The 17,508-nt window shown below is 42.1% G+C and overlaps 1 protein-coding gene across 4 annotated transcripts in view; it reads right to left on the reverse strand.

Annotated features, from left to right (window-relative positions):
* The window catches only part of GALNT18 (polypeptide N-acetylgalactosaminyltransferase 18), a 216,181-nt gene extending 200,352 nt beyond the window's left edge, over window positions 1-15,829 (reverse strand). For all 4 annotated transcript variants that reach the window (XM_058806875.1, XM_058806873.1, XM_058806874.1 and 1 more), the window contains exons 1-2: window positions 15,590-15,829; window positions 15,181-15,446 (exon numbers count right to left, since the gene is read on the reverse strand). In XM_058806875.1, the coding sequence (XP_058662858.1) occupies window positions 15,181-15,415 (235 nt within the window). In that variant the 5' untranslated portion in view covers window positions 15,416-15,446; window positions 15,590-15,829. The remainder of the gene's footprint in view (window positions 1-15,180; window positions 15,447-15,589) is intronic.
* Window positions 15,830-17,508: the final 1,679 nt, after the last annotated feature.

Below are 17,508 nucleotides of genomic sequence, written 5' to 3' on the forward strand. Positions count from 1 at the left end.
ATGCTAACTGCTTTGGTAAAATGCCAGCTGACCTTGTGACAATTTTGTGCACATTGGGACTGGGGCCCTTATGGTGTTTGTTTCTGTCACTAGTCTGGATGAAATTCCTTTTCTTGCTTTGCACTGCACAGGGAATGCTGCCTTATACTTTTCCATTTGTGAAGAAGAAATAAAGATGTGCAAGGAAGGCACTGTGTTTCTTTTTGGGAACAGATTTTTATGGTGCAGATGTAGTTTCAACCCCCCCTTTTTGAAACTGTGTGCTATTTCAAGGTGGCAGAGCAGGCACATTTGCAGGTTTACCATGTTGAGTTCAGGAAGAAAAAAAAACAATTGTGCAGTTTGACCTAGCAAGGGAAATTCTGATAGTCCATCAGTTGGTGCTGTCAGCTCTGTGCCTTATATTACCTTGGCAAAATTTCAGCTAGCAGGCTTTTGTAGAGTTAGGGACTATCTTGACAATAACTGAAACTTGTAAAAAAATCTTATTTGATGACTACAGCATGGTTGCTTTGTAAAGCATATATTTTCTGTGGTTTTCTGTAATGTAATTTAATGCTGTAACAAATGTTTTATTCCTTGTTAGAATGTCCCCAAATGAAGTATGAAAATTTACTGTAGGGGCAACAAAGTCATTAAGAACTGTAGTAGTACTATACAAGAACAAGAATTCCTGTCCATTATGCTGAGCTGATACTTTCACAGTAAAACCTGTTTTAATTCCTGCCTTAGTAAGAACTGTCTAGCAGCTTATTGACAGAAGCCAATTGTTTTTCTTTTAAAATTTCACTTTCATGAAATTCTTTACACACGGATTACAAAAAACCCTCAAACAACAAAACCAAACCACAACCCTCAAACCAATGTAATCACTTAAATCTTTCTGTAGAAGAACAATAAAGACAATTCTGGTAGGTAACTAGGAATATTTTGTGAATTATTACAAGCTTTAAACACAAGACTGTAAGGAACTACAGCTGAGAAATTCATGAGTTTAGCATTAATTTGATAGAGTAATGACAGATATGAGTGATATAAATAGAAACCTACAGAAGAGCTGAGTTGCCATTTACTCTGTTAATATCTTAATTTCATTGAGCTTGTGCAAATGGCCTCAGTGCCATGAACACTCTCCTTCTAATGGAATATTCTGAGCTATTGATTCTTGGGCTGTGTTCATTGCATACCTTAAGGTACAAACCAAGTCAGGGCCAGCTCTTTGTGCTCCAGGTTTACTTCAGAAGTGCTTCTGTACAGGTCAGAAAAAGGGTTCCAAGGCAAGTTGCCTACCCCTAAGTTTCACTGAGTTTTAGGTGCTCTCTTTCAAGAGAGCATGAGTAGTTCTGGGGTTTGAAACGAAATTCCCTTTCCTCAGTAACCACAGTTGTGTTTTCTCTCATAAACGTTGAATGTAAAGATGGGATTCTGGAGAAGTCCTTTTCCTCTAGCATTTGAGTAGCCTGGGCTGTGAACCACAAACCTCTTGCCATAAAAACTCTTTTTGTTTTGTTATTAAAAGTCTGATTTCTGTGGACAAAGTCATAAGTTTAGGACAAAGATTTTCTTTTTAATGGGACTAACTTGAGAAGGAGTCTTCACTCGGTAGGAAAAACTGTGCTGAGTATTATGGGCCTCAGAGTCATCTACCATGAAGCTTTTTGGTCATAAGTGTTCCTGAAAACTGATCCTGGCAGGAAAACCTTCGTGTCCCACCCTGGCAATCCTCCACAGTCAGTAGGACTGGTCTCTGTGGCAGACTGCAAAATTCTCTTTGGGCAATGCTATTTGGAGTTTTTGATGATGTTAATGGCTCCCAAAAGGAGCAAGCAATTTTAATAAAGAGGCTTTACTAAGACATGAGTTTAATTAATGAGAATGCATATTTTGTACATCCATTTCCTCTTCCACACATAGATTTTCCCACAATGACTCTTTAGATTAGAAGCATTCAAGATTTGCATGTTTGATTTTTCTGATCTTGAGAACATGTGCTGCCTCAGATTAATGTCCCAATTGCCTTCTAAAAGTTACTTAATTATATTTTTTTCCTTGTTTTGGAGCTGGAAGATGTCCAGAAAAAATATTATATTTTCTGAATTGCATAGTACTGTACTCTTAATCCTAATGACTCCTGCAGTCCTACTGGCTTGGTCTGTAAAGTCACAGTCAGCATGAGTGACACTGGGATAATCTGCTTCACTATGCATTTTGATAGAAATTAATTCCACCCTGACCCTGTTGTTTTTCCAGACCAATCTGTAGCCTGTTCCTTGACCAATTTTTGAAAACTATGGCTGGAGCAGTTACTGTTGAGTTTTTAGGAGTACAGAAATGCCACTGAGCTGCCAGCTCAGCACAAGCCTGAAAAACAGACAGGCAGTAGGGAATACATTGGTTCATATTTGACACACTATAATAATTACATTATCTTTCATGCTAGTGAATACTTTGATTCTCCTTTCCCTTGCCCATCTTCATGCTTCAGACCCAGGGCTTAAAGGGGATAAGGAAAAGAGCAGCTCCACAGATGTGAGGTGAGGAAGGGCCTCCCTTCATGAACCCAGGGTGGCCTGTGGGTAACGCAGGGCACAATTCTGGGGCAGCAGAGGGGACAGGGAGAGTGAGTCCCTGCTTTTCATCCTGCTCTGACGCATCATTCTGCTCCTTCCCCAGCCCCACAGAGCCTCAGATCTATGAGCTACTGCAGCATGGCCATGACAGCAATTTATGGGAGTCAGATTTTAGGGCAAGGACTTTGTATTGTACTTGCAGGGAGCTCCATGGCAGGAAGGAATGATGAATCTGACTCCATGTTCTCAGAATGCTAATTTATTATTTTATGGTACTATATTATATTAAAGAATGCTATACTAAACTGTGCTAAAGAATACAGAAAGGATACTTACAGAAGGCTAAAAAGATAATAATGAAAACTCCTGACTCTTTCCAGAGTCCCAACACAGCTTGGCCCCGATTGGCCAAAGAGTGAAAACAACTCACAGCAGAATCCAATGAAACAATCAAATGTGGGTAAACAATCTCCAAACACATTCCACATGAGCACAACACAGGAGAAGCAAATGAGGTAATTATTGCTTTCCTTTTCTCTGAGGCTTCTCAGCTTCCCAGGAGAAAAATCCTGGGCAAAGGGATTTTTCAGAGAATGTGAATGTGACAAATTTGAGTCCAATCACACTGAGAACTCAATACAGGGGCTCTCTGCTACATTCTTTCTGTGGGAAGAATGCAGTCTAAAAAATAATTAAATATCTATCAATATCTTAAGGTTTTAAAGGTAAGGAAAAAATCTTATGACAGAACAGTCATACCCAGGACTGCCTTGTTCTCACTTTCAAATAAAAATCTTGTATCTTTCTTTTAGTAACAGAAAGGGTGTAAATGTACAGTGCCTTCAGAGATGACTTTACTCCTTTAAACTGACCTTAACTGGACAGTTAGAAAAGATAATCCAGTTGCTGGAGAAACAAATACCCAGAATTATCTTCCACTGAATCTTGCCAGCACAAAGAGCACATTGAATAATTTCTTCTCGCTGTTCCTTCTTTCCCTAAACAGATAAACAAAATTTTTAAGGAAGTTACATGGCATTCTTACCTGGCAAAAGCCAGGTTAAACGCACAAGGTTTTTGTCTTAACCTGCCAAGAAACATTCCCTGTGGCTGACCCAAACACTTCAAACACGCTGAGAGTTCTTGTTCCTGTAAGCATTCTGTTCTGAACTTCAGGGCAGCCACTCTCAGCCCAACAGCCGCTCACACAAGGACCTTTGGAAAATACAGGAATCAGAAAATCACTGATGAGTAGAATTCAGCATAATCCCAAAAAAATCCCTCTCCGTGGCCACCCCAGTTTTGTATTTACCACCTCAATATTTTAGCAACACTTGGGGTATGGGGATTACTTAACCCATGGAGTTAATGACTGCAGTTAAGGTATTTATTTCCCTGCTGACAGACACGCACAGGGTGCTTTGGGCCGAGGGGCTGCTTATCCACCAGTCCCTAGAAAAGGGATACAGGTGGTGAGCACACAGCCACGTGGGACAGGGTTTGTAATTACACTTTTGCACCACATCTCCTCCTACCTCTCTGCTTTTTTGCCTGACAACATCTCTCTCCCCATATCGTGAAGACAATACTGGTATTTCACCAGGTATTGCAACCTTTTGCCTGCCTTTGTTTTCCTCTTATCTCAGAACACAAACAGAAACAGTCCTTGAAGTATATTTAGACTAAACTTTTTTTTAAATGTTAACTTTTAGGAATGTTGCCAATTCACTTTTAGCAGATGGTTTGCTATTTAATGTCTCCAGGCAGGCAGAAAAGCTTTAATCAATAGAATCAAAAGAAATGTTGAGAAATTACAAGCAATTTTACAAAATCAAAGGCATTTCCTACATATTGTCAAGCAGACAAAAATATATTGACAAGTTGTTACTGCAAGGAGCTGAGGAATGCTTCCCACATTACGACACTGAATTTCCTTTAACATGTTTTCCAACCTCCAGGTTTCCTCATAACAAGGTATTTTACCCTGTCATAAATTTAGAAATTCTCCAAGAGCAGCTTAATTAAGAAAAAATGGATCCAGGGCTGAGCAATTAAAAACCTACCCTCAACAGCTGGCATTGCCCACATACAAAGCTTTACCTCTGCTTACTTTTTGAACAAGAAATCAGTGGTGTGGTTCCCCGTTTCCCTGGGGCCCAGTATTCCACCTGCACCTGCAGTCAGCCAGGAAAAGAGGCAAAACAGGCAGGGATCAGCCTAGCCACCAGCTATCACTCAGTTACTGCAGAGAGCACTGAGAGCTGTCTGGAAACCTGATTCCAACACTTCAGGCAACACTTCCATCCTCTGCTCTGCCAGGCTGCACTGCCTGCTCCTGCTGCTGCCACACTCAGAGATTTTGCCAACACACTCCCATGAGCTCTAACCAAGCTCTTGCTTTTGTGAAAAATGCGTATTTTATGATTGGCTTTTGGCAAATATTTAAATGAATATTATATGTGTTATGTTAGAAAGTTATGCTGTTTTAATTTTCTTAAGTAGAGTGTTAAATATAGTTTTAGGTTATAACATAATGTTAAAATAGAAACTGTGCTATGTAAGATACTTTTTTTTCAAGAAAGGACTTGCACTGAGATAGCAGCCGCAGGACACCTGAATCTTTCAGAGAAAGAGAATTTATTGCTCCATTATCAGAACAAACAAACTTCTTCCTGCCTCGCTCAGCCATGAAGATGCTGTCAGGATTCAGAGGAAGAAGCTGACACTGCCCAGACAGAATCCTGTGTTTGAATGGAATTTATGTATCATGTATGAGGTGTATGAATATGCAACAGGCTGTTGCTTTTAAGGGTTAATCCTCTGTTAATGTGGGGCCTTTTTCGGGCTTATTTTGCCCAGAAAAGGTACCTGGACTGTCCCTAACTCTTTGTTTCTATTGTCTCACATTGTTCTAATCCTTATTGTCCAAAATTATTACTACTCTAATTGTATTGCTATTTTTATGACCATTTTATTATTATTAAACTTTTAAAATGTTAAAAGCAAGTGATTGGCGTTTTTCATACTTTGCTGCTTGCATTACCATTCACAAACTCTTTCATGTAAGCCCCTGTCAGGCAATAGGGGAGCCCCTTCCTACATTCCAGACAAGACATATGGATCCTTAGCTCAACCATATTTTCAGAGAGAGATATGATATAGAAAATATTTTAGATATTTAACATTTCCATATTCATGTACATGCAAAATTTTGTCTCAGTATTTAAATGAGAGTAATAGAATGAGCACTGTGAAGGTGCTTCAAATTTTATGTCTTTTTATGTAAGAAAGACATAAACTGTGCTGAAAACTCATGTGTGTTGATAGAATTGCACTTATGGGAAGTGTAACAATAAACCAATGAGATTTAAATATTTCCATACCCAAAGCATTCCTGTTACAATGGGAGCAAGTGGCAATGATATGTATCCAAATATGTCTTGTGTTGTCATCTTGTTACAGCTTTCTCCAGTGTTGCTGCTTTCAGTGCCTAAATTCACCAGTGATCTTGGCACTGTGTACAAGTTTTCACATCCCTTTGGAACTTGTGTTTTTCTCTTGCTGGCTTGTTTGGTTTATGTGTAACAGTTTTGCATGCATTTTAAACTTGTACAGCTTTACAGCCACGTGAAAACATTACCTGAAATACCTCATTCTGTTACATCTCAGTTTAATGATGTCATAATCCTTTATGGCTGACATCATGTTGTAAAGTCACAGAGTTCTAACTCTGAAAAAGCAGGATCAAAACAACAATGCACAATTATAATATTTAAGACCAACAGCATCACAATTTTGGTTCCAGGCCCAGTATTTTGCTTATAATAGTCTGGCTGCACGCAAAAAAAAAAAAGATTCTTACTTCATTAAAGGTGCTACATGTTTTTTAAGATCCATATAATCTAAAGCAAATAGATTTAAGTCTTCAATTTTTGAAGATTTGGGGTTAATTAACAAGAAAATATTTTTAGCAATCTGCTAGATGTGAAATTGGTTTTGAGAGTAGCAGGAAAGCAAAAGGCTCTCAGAAGAGAATCAAAAATGGTGCATCACTTCTTTCCACTCCATGGAAACTCACTAGCACCAGTTTCAATAAAACCAATGCAGAATCCAGAGTTTCTACTCAATATCAACTAAGAAAGGATAAAACATTCCGGTATTCTTGTGCAGCCTGTAGCCTTTTGCTGCACTTTTCTGCCCCTTCACCCTCCTTGTCCTTCAAACTGTTAAATGTGAACACATCTAATCAGAAATTCCACAGAAATTACAGCATACTACTCCCACACCCTTCACTTGAGCAACTTAAAATATTCCTGTTAGCACAAGTAGAAGAGGGAAAGGCTGGCATAACATGATCATTCCATATACAGCTGGGAAAATTACAAATACCTCAGAGAAAGACAAATACAGAGAACAAAGTTATTTTTAAAATGGTTCTGTGCTCAGTTCTGCAAGCCCTTTTTATTCTGTGCACAGAGAAATCCCAGAAGAGGTTTTCTCCAACCTTAATTTCAATGCAATGATAATCCTGTAATGGATGAGTACAGACTCACTGAGTCTGCAGTGCTTGAAAAGTTTATCTGACAAGTTTTACTTTTACCTCCAGCACGCCAAATCTTCTTGCAAAGCCTCTGGCAAGTCATGACTTGATGCAAAAAAAAAAAGCTTCAAAGCAATTTGAATCCACCATGAAAGCAGGGACAGGTAATTCTCGGCATTAGTTGGATGATTCATGAAAGAGATCTTTAGCTAGATTCAGATTACATATGAGCAAGTAACACAGTCTAAAAATCTTCATTATCTCCCTAAAATGAAGGCTGGAATGATCATTTATCTACGAAGGAAAAAACTCACAGAAATACTATCTTTTTCTTATACTCTTCAGAAAGCTGCTTATAGAAATCCTATTTTCTCAGAGATCACCTGTGACAGCTCTAATAAAAGGAAAATTCAAACATTCACGTTTAAAATATGGGGCTTGATTTAGGAGATGAGAAAGGCCAAAACCAAATCTGCAACAGGATTTCCACACCCCTACTGACATTACTGACACCAGGTCACTGAGCTCCTGAATTTTTAGCATAAAAGCAGAGATTTAGGCAGCTGTGTGGTATTTAAGATGGGCTAATTAAAACCTGCATGTTGGGAGAGTTATCTGAGCTCATACTTCAGGGTTCATGTCAGCCTCAAATTTGTGTCTCTGGCAGATGTGGCTACTGCACCACACCTCAGCATCTCCTGGGGGGGAAGAAGGGACCTTGTGTCTGATTCTTCTGAGCAGCTCCAGCAGTCAAACCTGCCACCAACAGTCTGTAAAAGTGGGGCCAAAGCAGTTCTCTCTACCCCCCTCCTCTGCCCTGCCCCTGCAGGCCTCATCCACAGGGGTGAAGGCTCCAAGTCAGGGCTTCCACTACACACTCACACGGCACTGATCACAGGACAGCTGGGATTCCTGCCAGCTGCCACAGCCCTGTTGTCATAGAAATAATACGTTTTTAAAATCTCATGTCTTTAAAACACAACTGAAGTAGCGAATATAGCAAGAATCCCTCCCAGACTTGAGAAGACACATTGACATTTTAAAGACCAAGCACTTCAAGGCAGCACATTGCACCTTCCACCTTCACATTCTAAAACAGAAATCAGAATATTCTCATATTCTGATTAACATTTTGTTAATTTTCAAAGCACTGGAGAACTGCAATAACAACCATCAGGTTTGCAGCTCCTAAACATCTCTGCCTTTCCCTCAGAAAATTGAGGGTATCATGTTAAAAACAGAACTTTAAGTACAAAACAGCAGTTGAGCAGAGAAAAACTGTGTAGAAAACAGAAACAAAATGTTGTTTCACAGAGAATATATCTGCACTGCACAACCATAGAACAGATTTAGGTATATACAGGTATATAGATTCAGGTATATAGCACCAGGAAGTCAAAGCATTAAGATTCATGTACCTGAGAATTTCAGTGTCTATGCAGAGTATCTGTCCACACTAATCCAGCAGCTTGTTAGTGAGCTGTTTATCATGTTCCTCAAAGGAAGGAGCCCAGAAGTTTCTAAAGAGGCTATAGATAGCACTGCAAGGCCAAGGGCAGCACAGAAAACTGCCTCTGGAGATAGTTAAATGGAAAATAATACAGCAGACCAATCAAAAGGGATTTGCCTCAGAGGAATGAAGTTAGTTTTCACAATATGAAGTTAGTTGTCACTTTTGCACTAGTCAGAAATTAAACTTCATTAATTTTGTTAATTGTGGACCAGTAAATCCCCTCACCACTCTGGACTCAGGGACAATCCCAAGACACCAGAGAGCCCAGTCTCCAATCTCCAGGCCAATTGTGGCTGACAACATAATCTTATGGCTGCATGCAATGAGAACAGCCATTAACCAGCTCCAGAGGATTCATGTCCCATTGTGTCCCTTTCCACATTCCATACTGTATTAATAGCTGAGAATCAAGGTCCTGGGCTGTTCCTAAGACAAACAAGGATCCCCCATTACCCTCAGGAGGCAGCTAAGCCATCTTCAAACTGCCACTGCTGTCTCAAGATTTGAGCCCAATGTTTGCTTTTTAAAATCACCATAGATTTTCTTTATACATCATGTCCCTAAAAGTCAAATAGATAACATCAGCTTACCCCAACACTCCCCACACTTACGCACACTTTCACAAGGTGACATTGATGACAAGACCTTTCTGTTGAAGGCAGAATTAAAGTAAACTGCTTCTGTGTATTGTCACAGGCAATGGAGCAATGTTGGGTGGAGACTGGCAAAAACTGCCTTATGTGATGCCAGAAAGAGTGAGAGTCCAGCACCAAGCTGATCTCACACATTACACACAATTCCCAGCAGCTGTGTGTAGGTCTTGCTTTATGTTTCTTTTCAGATCTATTTACCTCTATTCTGGTCATACAGATAAAAATCACTTGTTATACTGAAGTGGGCACCACAAGCTGGCAGGAAAACCCTCAGCTGGAACCCCTGCACAGCTGCAGGCTGCTCGTGCCAACCTGAGCAACACAGCCCAAAGTGACACCAGAGTGGCACAAATGAAGCACCGGGTGCAGAACCTGGAGCAGAACAGCTCTCTCCATCCCTGCACAGCCCATCCATCCTCTGCTCAAACACTGCACTGAAAACCCCCCTCCTTCCACAAAGGCTGGGCCACTATGCAGAGATAACAAATGTCAACAAAAATTCTATTTTTCAGAGAAAAATGCAAACTTTTCTAGCTTAGCAATGAGGGAATTTGTGGAGGTCATGGAAGTCACAGGTCCGCTCCCGACTAATTTTTTTAACCTTCTGTTGAATACTTCTTTCATGTGAACTACAGAAATTGTCTGACTGAAGGAAAAGGAATCCAGATCAATTCCCTTCCCAACTACAAAGCTATCATTCACTCTCACTCTGTGGCCAAATAAAACTTTCCTTACTTCTGTCAAAAGAAACAATCTCAATTGTTTCTTTCTCTTTTATGCCATTTCCATTGTATAAACCTCAAGAGCAACCCAGATGACAATCAGAAAAATGGAAAATAAATTTGAAAAAAGAAACCTCATTCTGAAGAAAACAGAATAATTCAATATCCACCAATGAGATCCAGTTACCTTAATAAGGCCAAACTAGCATGCCTCAGTTTTGCCCACTGCATCCTAACCCCAGTGACATAAATCCTCAGTGGAAGAACTGGCAAGAATGCAATTAGGAGGGAGCTGAAGATATTCAAAGCGCAAAAAAGTTAATTTAATAACAGTAATAACATGCAATCAAGGTGTAGTCAACAGAATCAATATTAAGTCTTCAGTAGATTGTCCTTGAAATACCTACACCTTCAGTGTTGCTTGAAAATTTACAGCAAATTAAGTCTTCCAACTGAAATAACTATGTTAAGGTTTCTTTGGTGTGCTCATCCCTAAGCATGGAAGAACATGAAAGTTAAATCCCAATTAATCTGCACTGACATGCAGCCATCTAGAATGACTTGAGAAGTCACAGTTTAAAGAGGAAAAATAATGGGATTAGTCCTGTCTCTCTTACATATGCAAGTAGCTGCTTCCATTGCAATTAACTGCATTGGGACAGCAGATCTCCGTGCTTGTTCAGAGACAGGGAATTCAGAGCCCTCTGCAGTGGAGCAAGAGCTGAGCGTTCCCAGGGCTCCTGCCTGCTGCTCATTTGTTTCTCAGAAGAATAAATATGTTGCAACATACAGTGATAAACATGCCTAATTGCTTTTGAGCTTGAGGGAAATAAACTGAGGGGATTTAGCCATTAATTATTCCCAAAAGGGAAGTACCTCAGAAGTAAGAGACTTCAAAGGGTGGAGTGACCATTTGAATCCTGGTGAGCTGGCTTTATGGAACCCAGCTAGAGTTAGTTAGCCAGGCTGCAAAAGACAGAAGACATCCTACTTTGTGTTGAGATCAAGAAATAAAGGGTAGATAAGAAATGTGACATTTACTTACTCAAATTTTCCCAGGCTAAAATTAAGAATGTGGATTGATCTAGTCTCCAAGCTCAAAATATGCAGTTTCTGAGAGCAAATCATTTCACCCTAATACCTCACCCAGGGACAGAATGAATCCCACAGTGGAGACCTCTCCCTCGCCCAGCTGACCACAGACAGTGATCAGATATCCAACTGTGGGATAGGTAATATTAGCTCAAGTAAATCCACAGCAAATCATTCTAAGCAGCAGAATGAAAGACAATGTAGACAGCTCTTCTCTCACAAATTTTCCCAAGTCCATACAGTGCCTGATATTCCACTGATAAGAACAGACACAGCAGCTTGCAAGGATGGAGGACCAAAGTCCTGTTAGGACACAGACATCTTAGTTAACATCTATCAACCCTAAAAATTCAGCTAGTCCAGAAATGAACTGTGTGTTACAGCTTCAATTTAGATCTAGCCTCTGTCTTTACTGTTTAGTAATTCTGCTTAGGTCCAAGGGCTTGGGAGGAAGAATGGGTGAGGGCAAGGAAGCAAGTTCATGTCATAAACCTCACAGTCTATAACCTTTTAAGATAATTACATAACAAAAACATCATCTGATTAAACCTAGGAAGGCTGAAAAATACTAAAATGACATTGAGTAATAAGACAGGATGATGTGCAGTGGTGTTTTGAGTGACAGGGGTTTAATCATAGCTTAGTTTCTCAAGGAAAATTAAACTATGAACTATGATGGCCTAAAGTGAGGCTGTAGAAAATGACACCATTCTCCCCTCTGGATGTTGTTTTTCACTTTGTCACTGATACAAACTATCAGATTAAGAGCAGCTTGCCCACTCCCCTGATCTTCCCACTGCACATATGATTTAGGGTGAGTTTTTGGTGTCAGAGCCAATGCATGATGCATTATTAAGACGAAGGATATGTTGTGATCTGTCTGAAGCACTCTCGTATTGATTTTAATAACCTGAGAGTGTCTGGGGTTTCTTGAACCACTTTGGTGTTTGTGAACTCAACAGAACACAGTTTTTCTACCCCATTTAACACTTGTTAACCTCAGCCCTCTAAGGTATACTTTCTGGGAATAGAGCTCAGTGCGACTACACAGTCCATGTGCCACAGACCTCTGTCAGGCATGAAAAGGGCTGCATTTTGCATCAAGCTACCCATCTGGTCCTTTACTCAGTTTCTTTCCCACACATAAACACACACATACACAACTGATCTCCACAAAGACACCATCCTGTCTGCAACCTCCAAAGGAGGTGGGAACTAGAAGTTTCTCTCAGTGGGCTGCCTGCTAGCATGGAGCATATGCCTCCTACTGAAGAGCTGGGCTGAGGGAAGAGATTCTCCTTGGTTGTGGAGCACTCAGATGTGATCAACACCACAATCTCACCACACACTGCCACAGAAAATCCTGTAGGTCACCATCACTGCCAAAAGGTAAAGTCACTTGGCCAAAACCATCTTGTGTGCTGAGTGTGGCCACAAGCCAGGAACTCAGGATTCCCGGGGTTCAGCAGCTCAAGTTTCAGCATCCAGCTTTAGCTCCACAAGCTTCTTTCTGTGCCCTGGGATTTCCCTGTCCATACCATTCCTTCCGAACAACAGGCAAACCAGCTTTGATTCCCTCCAAACCTCTCTTGGCTGGAAATCTCTTTTCAGTCTGATACTTTTCTTCCCGTGAAAATATCTTTTTAAAATACATACTTTAAAAGGGTTTTTTATGAAGGCATATCCTATTTCTTCTCATTTCCAGGACACTTGATAAAATATTACAAGATTGCAATTTATATGCTAAAGGAATTCCCAGATGGCATCTAATCACACAATCAGAAAGCAAATTAAAATGAAATATTAGGGTAACACCATGTGTAAAATGCAGCAGCTATAGCTCTCTGGCATTTGCAGGATATCCTATGGAATGTAATTCTATTACCTGTGCTAACTTCATGCCTATTGGGCATTGCAGAACATCTGAGCTACTGAGACCTCTGCCTGACACAAAAAAGAAGTGGTCCAAGGAAAAGTTTAATAGCAAACTACAGATAACCCTTATAACCATGTCTAGAACCATTACAGCAGCTGGCAACAACTCTCAAACATGTAATTTCTTAAAGCTGGCCTTCAAGTTCAAATCAAACCCAGTCAAGCTTGGGATATTTATTTCAATAACTTCAGTGAGTTTTGCCCCATGACCCAGAATTCACAGTATCTCACAGTTCTGAACAAAATCTGATTAAAGTAAGACCCTATTCTGCAGTATCTGCCACAGGAATTCCTGTGAGTACCTCATTTATAATTATTTGGCAAGTAAAAGTACAGAAAACCCACTCTGAGCTAAGGATCTGTGATTTTTATTTTATTCATTTATCTTAAACACTAAGTAGTTTCAATAAGGCATGAGAAGCTTGTAAAGCTTTTATTTTAATACCCTAATATTTTAGTACTTACCACCAAACAGTTCACTCAGTTCACTCGTTAATTTAGAAAGACCCTCTTCAACTTTAAAAGAAGCATTATTTGAGGGAAAAAACCATCTGGTTTGGCTTATGGATAGTCACCAAAAACAAAAGCTTATGTTCTAATCCATGCTATACCCTCCCCTAATTTAAGTGAACCTTTTCTCTATTACTCTAAGAACTGGCGACCAAAGGCACCAATATGGTTAATTTCCTTGAAAACAGTCAGTTTCCTTGAAAATAAACAAGGCTATTTGAGTTTCACACCAACAAACATGAAGCAGTCCAGCCTCATAAGGGAAGTCAATTAACTTTGCCTACCTCGTTCTTAGCCAGAGCCTTTTGGAAAATCCCTGCCTTCATATGTGCTTCCACAGTGCACTCCACTGGCACACAGACAAGAATACATTTGCTTTTAAAAATCCATTTCAGGAATCAAGACAAACTTAAGGACTGTATGATAGAACTTAAAACTTGAAGAAGCTGCTATAACCCATTCTCCAGAGAAGAAAGGGGAAAAAATTATGAAAGCAGCATTTACTTTGAACAAGATGAGAAGACTGAGATACGAGCGCATATACAAAATGAATGATGATAAGCCATATTTAGAAAGATATTAACACAAGTCAAAGCAAAGTAGCTGGGCTTTAATAGCACTACAAAGTATGTGCATTGACAAGCAGGGAAGCCCAGCACACCTGGGGCTACCCAGCCTGCTCGCTCCATTTGCTTCATATTCCCACAAGACCAGTTGGTCAAAGCTGCTTGGAAGTGAGCAAGGGTTTTTGCACCTTTATCACATGGTCTACTCTTCTTCAGGTTTAGGAGAGACTAGAACTAGGGTTTGAGTATTTGGTGGAGGTTATACAGAAGTGGAGAAAGATGGTTCATCTAGATTTTGTACAGGTTCTCACCTACCCCCAAGCCTCATCACCAACCAATTCACTTGGCAGGCTGAGAGAGAGACGGTGTCATGCCATGCAGATGATGAAAGTATAAAGGAAGACACTAAAGATCCCCCAGTAAAGCATAAGTCATGTAAAATCCCAAACTCACAGGAAATAATCATATTCTCTCCCAGTGCCTCCCCACTTCAACCCTCCTCCCAGGGCACCCATTAAAAGGCAATCAAATTAAAAGGCATTACATAAAGAAAGATCGCCCCAGTTATAACCCCAAGAGGCTGCCGGCACCACAGCAGCACTAAAGGAAAACCTTCATCATCCCAAGGAACACAGAGACTCAGCACGGATTAGCAGAGCCGGGCTTAAAGGAGGAGGAGAACAAGAATTCCACTAGCAGCAAACCATTTTGAAAAATAACAAATAGAAATTAAAAATAAAAATATTTAAAAATAAATAAACAGCAGGATGAGAAGCAGGTCTTGGCTCCGAGCCCCCCGGCGGAGCCCTGTTCAGGGAAGGCAAGGCAGGAGCTGAGGGCGGCTCCAGGCCGAGCCCCGCGGGCGGGGGCGGCTCCCGCAGGGCCCCCGGCTCCGGGAGGGCTTCGGGAGGGCTCCGGGAGGGCTCCGGGAGGCTCCTCCGGCCATCCCGCACGCTCCGGGCTGGCCACGGCTCCGCCGATCGCGACAGACACGACAGACACACACACAGACACGGCGAGAGGGGATGGAGCCGCACACGGCGGGCGGAGAGGGCGAGCAAGCGGGGGTGAGGTGGTACCTTGGATGTGCTGCTTGATGACATTTTCCAAATGGTCCAGCCTTTCTATAATCCTTAAAGTGTCCCCTTTGTCTTCCTCTAACTTTTTTTCTGAGATCGGCTCCTGCACTTTCACATAAACACTGGCAATGTAGTTGGTGACCCAGCCCACGTACAGCAGGCAGACGATGTTAGTCATTCCACTCAAAATCACGCAAGTGGACACTAAAGTTTTGGTTTTCCTGGTGCACACCATCCTGAGATCCCTCCATATAGCTCCAGAAATCCTGTGATCCAGAAAACAAAAATAAGCTGCGACGAATACAAATCCTTTTCCCCCTTTCCCCGAAACGGAGACCACTCCGAAGTCAGTAAATTTCCATGCAAAAAGTTCTCTGATCCACAGAATAAAAAAATACTTGTCGCCTACCTAGAAGGAGCGGTGGGGGCAGGGAGGGCTGAGAATTAGAATCCCGGCTTTGAGCACATGAAAATCGCGGAAAGTTTGCGATGGCAGTGCCGAGAGCAGACAGCGAGGCGTGCCCGTCGCCCGGCTGCCCGCTGCCCTCAGGCACCGCCCCCGGCCCCGGGCATCACGGACGCGGCCAGCCCAGCGCCCGAGCCTGGCAAACTTTGTTCCCAGCGCCGCCGCCGCTTCCCATCGCCACCGGCCGCGGCGGAGCCCGGGCGCCGGGAGAGCCTGCCGGGGAGCGGGGCTGGCCGGGGAGCGGGGACTGACAGCGCCCGGCTCCAATGGCAGCGGCGCTGCGCGGGGCCGCGGGGCGGGGATGCGGCGGGGCCCACCTGCTCCGCGCTCCGCACCGAGCGGCGCCGCGGCCGGCACGCCGCCTCCCTCCTTCTCTCCCTGCCTGCCTGCTTCCCTCCCTCCTTCCCTGCCTGCCTCCCTGCCGTGCTCGGGGCTGGCTGCGCAGGATCCCCAGCCTGGAGCAGCAGAGGCGGCAGCCGCCGGTGCCGTTCGCTGCGAGAGCAGCGGTGCCGCCGCTCGCACCCAGAGGCGTCCATTTGCCTGAGCGGTGACACCGGAGACGTGCCTTGGGCTCGGCGGAGCTCTGCGCTCCCAGCGACCCCCCAGCACTGCGATGTGTTCGGCTTTGAGCCTCTCGGCGTGCCCGCTCCCCGCCGAGGTTGGGCTGGCAATGCCGAATGGTTGCGCGCATTCGCACCGGCGAGCCCCGTATCCGTCCGTTCATCGCCTCCCCCACCTCCGGAGGGACACGCTCTAGCCGAGAACATCCAGAATTAGCTTCAGTATCAGGGGCAGAATCAGTAACTCACAATTTAGTTCAGCATATCCTGCTGCTTTCCTCTTTTCACCTCATATTTTACATTATTTTTGAAAGCACATTAAAAAGGCAAATTCCTCTCAATATGAAATATCATGCATTTGAGAGAAGGCACATGATTAATCTTTTCCATTCCTATTAAATAGGGACTTTTGTTCGATATGAGATCATTTTCTTTTGATAGTTTCAAGACAGAAATATAACCTGCATTTCCAGTATTAGAAACAATGAAGCACGTGTTAATTAACATTCTAAAATTATTTTGAATACTTATCCAATGAAAGCAAGAATATCAAATGTTGCGGATTGACTGCGCTGTGTAGTCACGCTCCAGAACTGATTGTGCCACCAGGGTTTGCCAGTGTGCAGAAAGCCCAGCAAGGTGCCAGGACGTACTGCTCTGAAGCATAAACATGTGAGCGCCCAAACTCTTCAACATCTCCAATGTACCTTCCAACATCTTAAGGGAAATAAAAGCAGATGATTTGTCTTAGGTCTTCGGGTTGTTATTTTTAAATAAATTTCAAGCAAGACCCAGTATTCAAGAGAGAAGGCTGCCAAACTGTCCTGCCAAAAGGCAGAATGATTTCTTCCTTTCCATCAGTTGGTACTCCATAGAAACAGTAAAAATGACGAGTACTCAGACACATACAAACCAGCACCAACAGAAGCTGCAGTCAGCTCTGCCAACAAAGCTGAAAAAACAAACTGCCCTCTCAGCCTTCTGAGCCGCTCTGAAAACTAACTGAAATTTTGGCCAGTTTAAAAGTAACACTAGAAGAGCTGAGCCCAAGATAACTCCCTTGTAAATTAGAATATATAACACAAGGTATTTGAAATAGAAAACAATATTGACATTTTAAGGAAAAATATTTTCAATAATACAGGGAAGTTTGCTGGACAAAGCAGTCAATGAACAAGTTCAAGCTTTGTAAAAGACAAAACACTGACAGAATATATTAGAACAGTTCCACCCTCTAAGTCAGTCAATCCACTTGGTCTGCAATAAATGTTTGTCTACACCATCGTTTATTTTCCTATTTCC

Source organism: Ammospiza caudacuta, chromosome 6 (assembly GCF_027887145.1).
Source record: "Ammospiza caudacuta isolate bAmmCau1 chromosome 6, bAmmCau1.pri, whole genome shotgun sequence".
NCBI lineage: Eukaryota > Metazoa > Chordata > Aves > Passeriformes > Passerellidae > Ammospiza > Ammospiza caudacuta.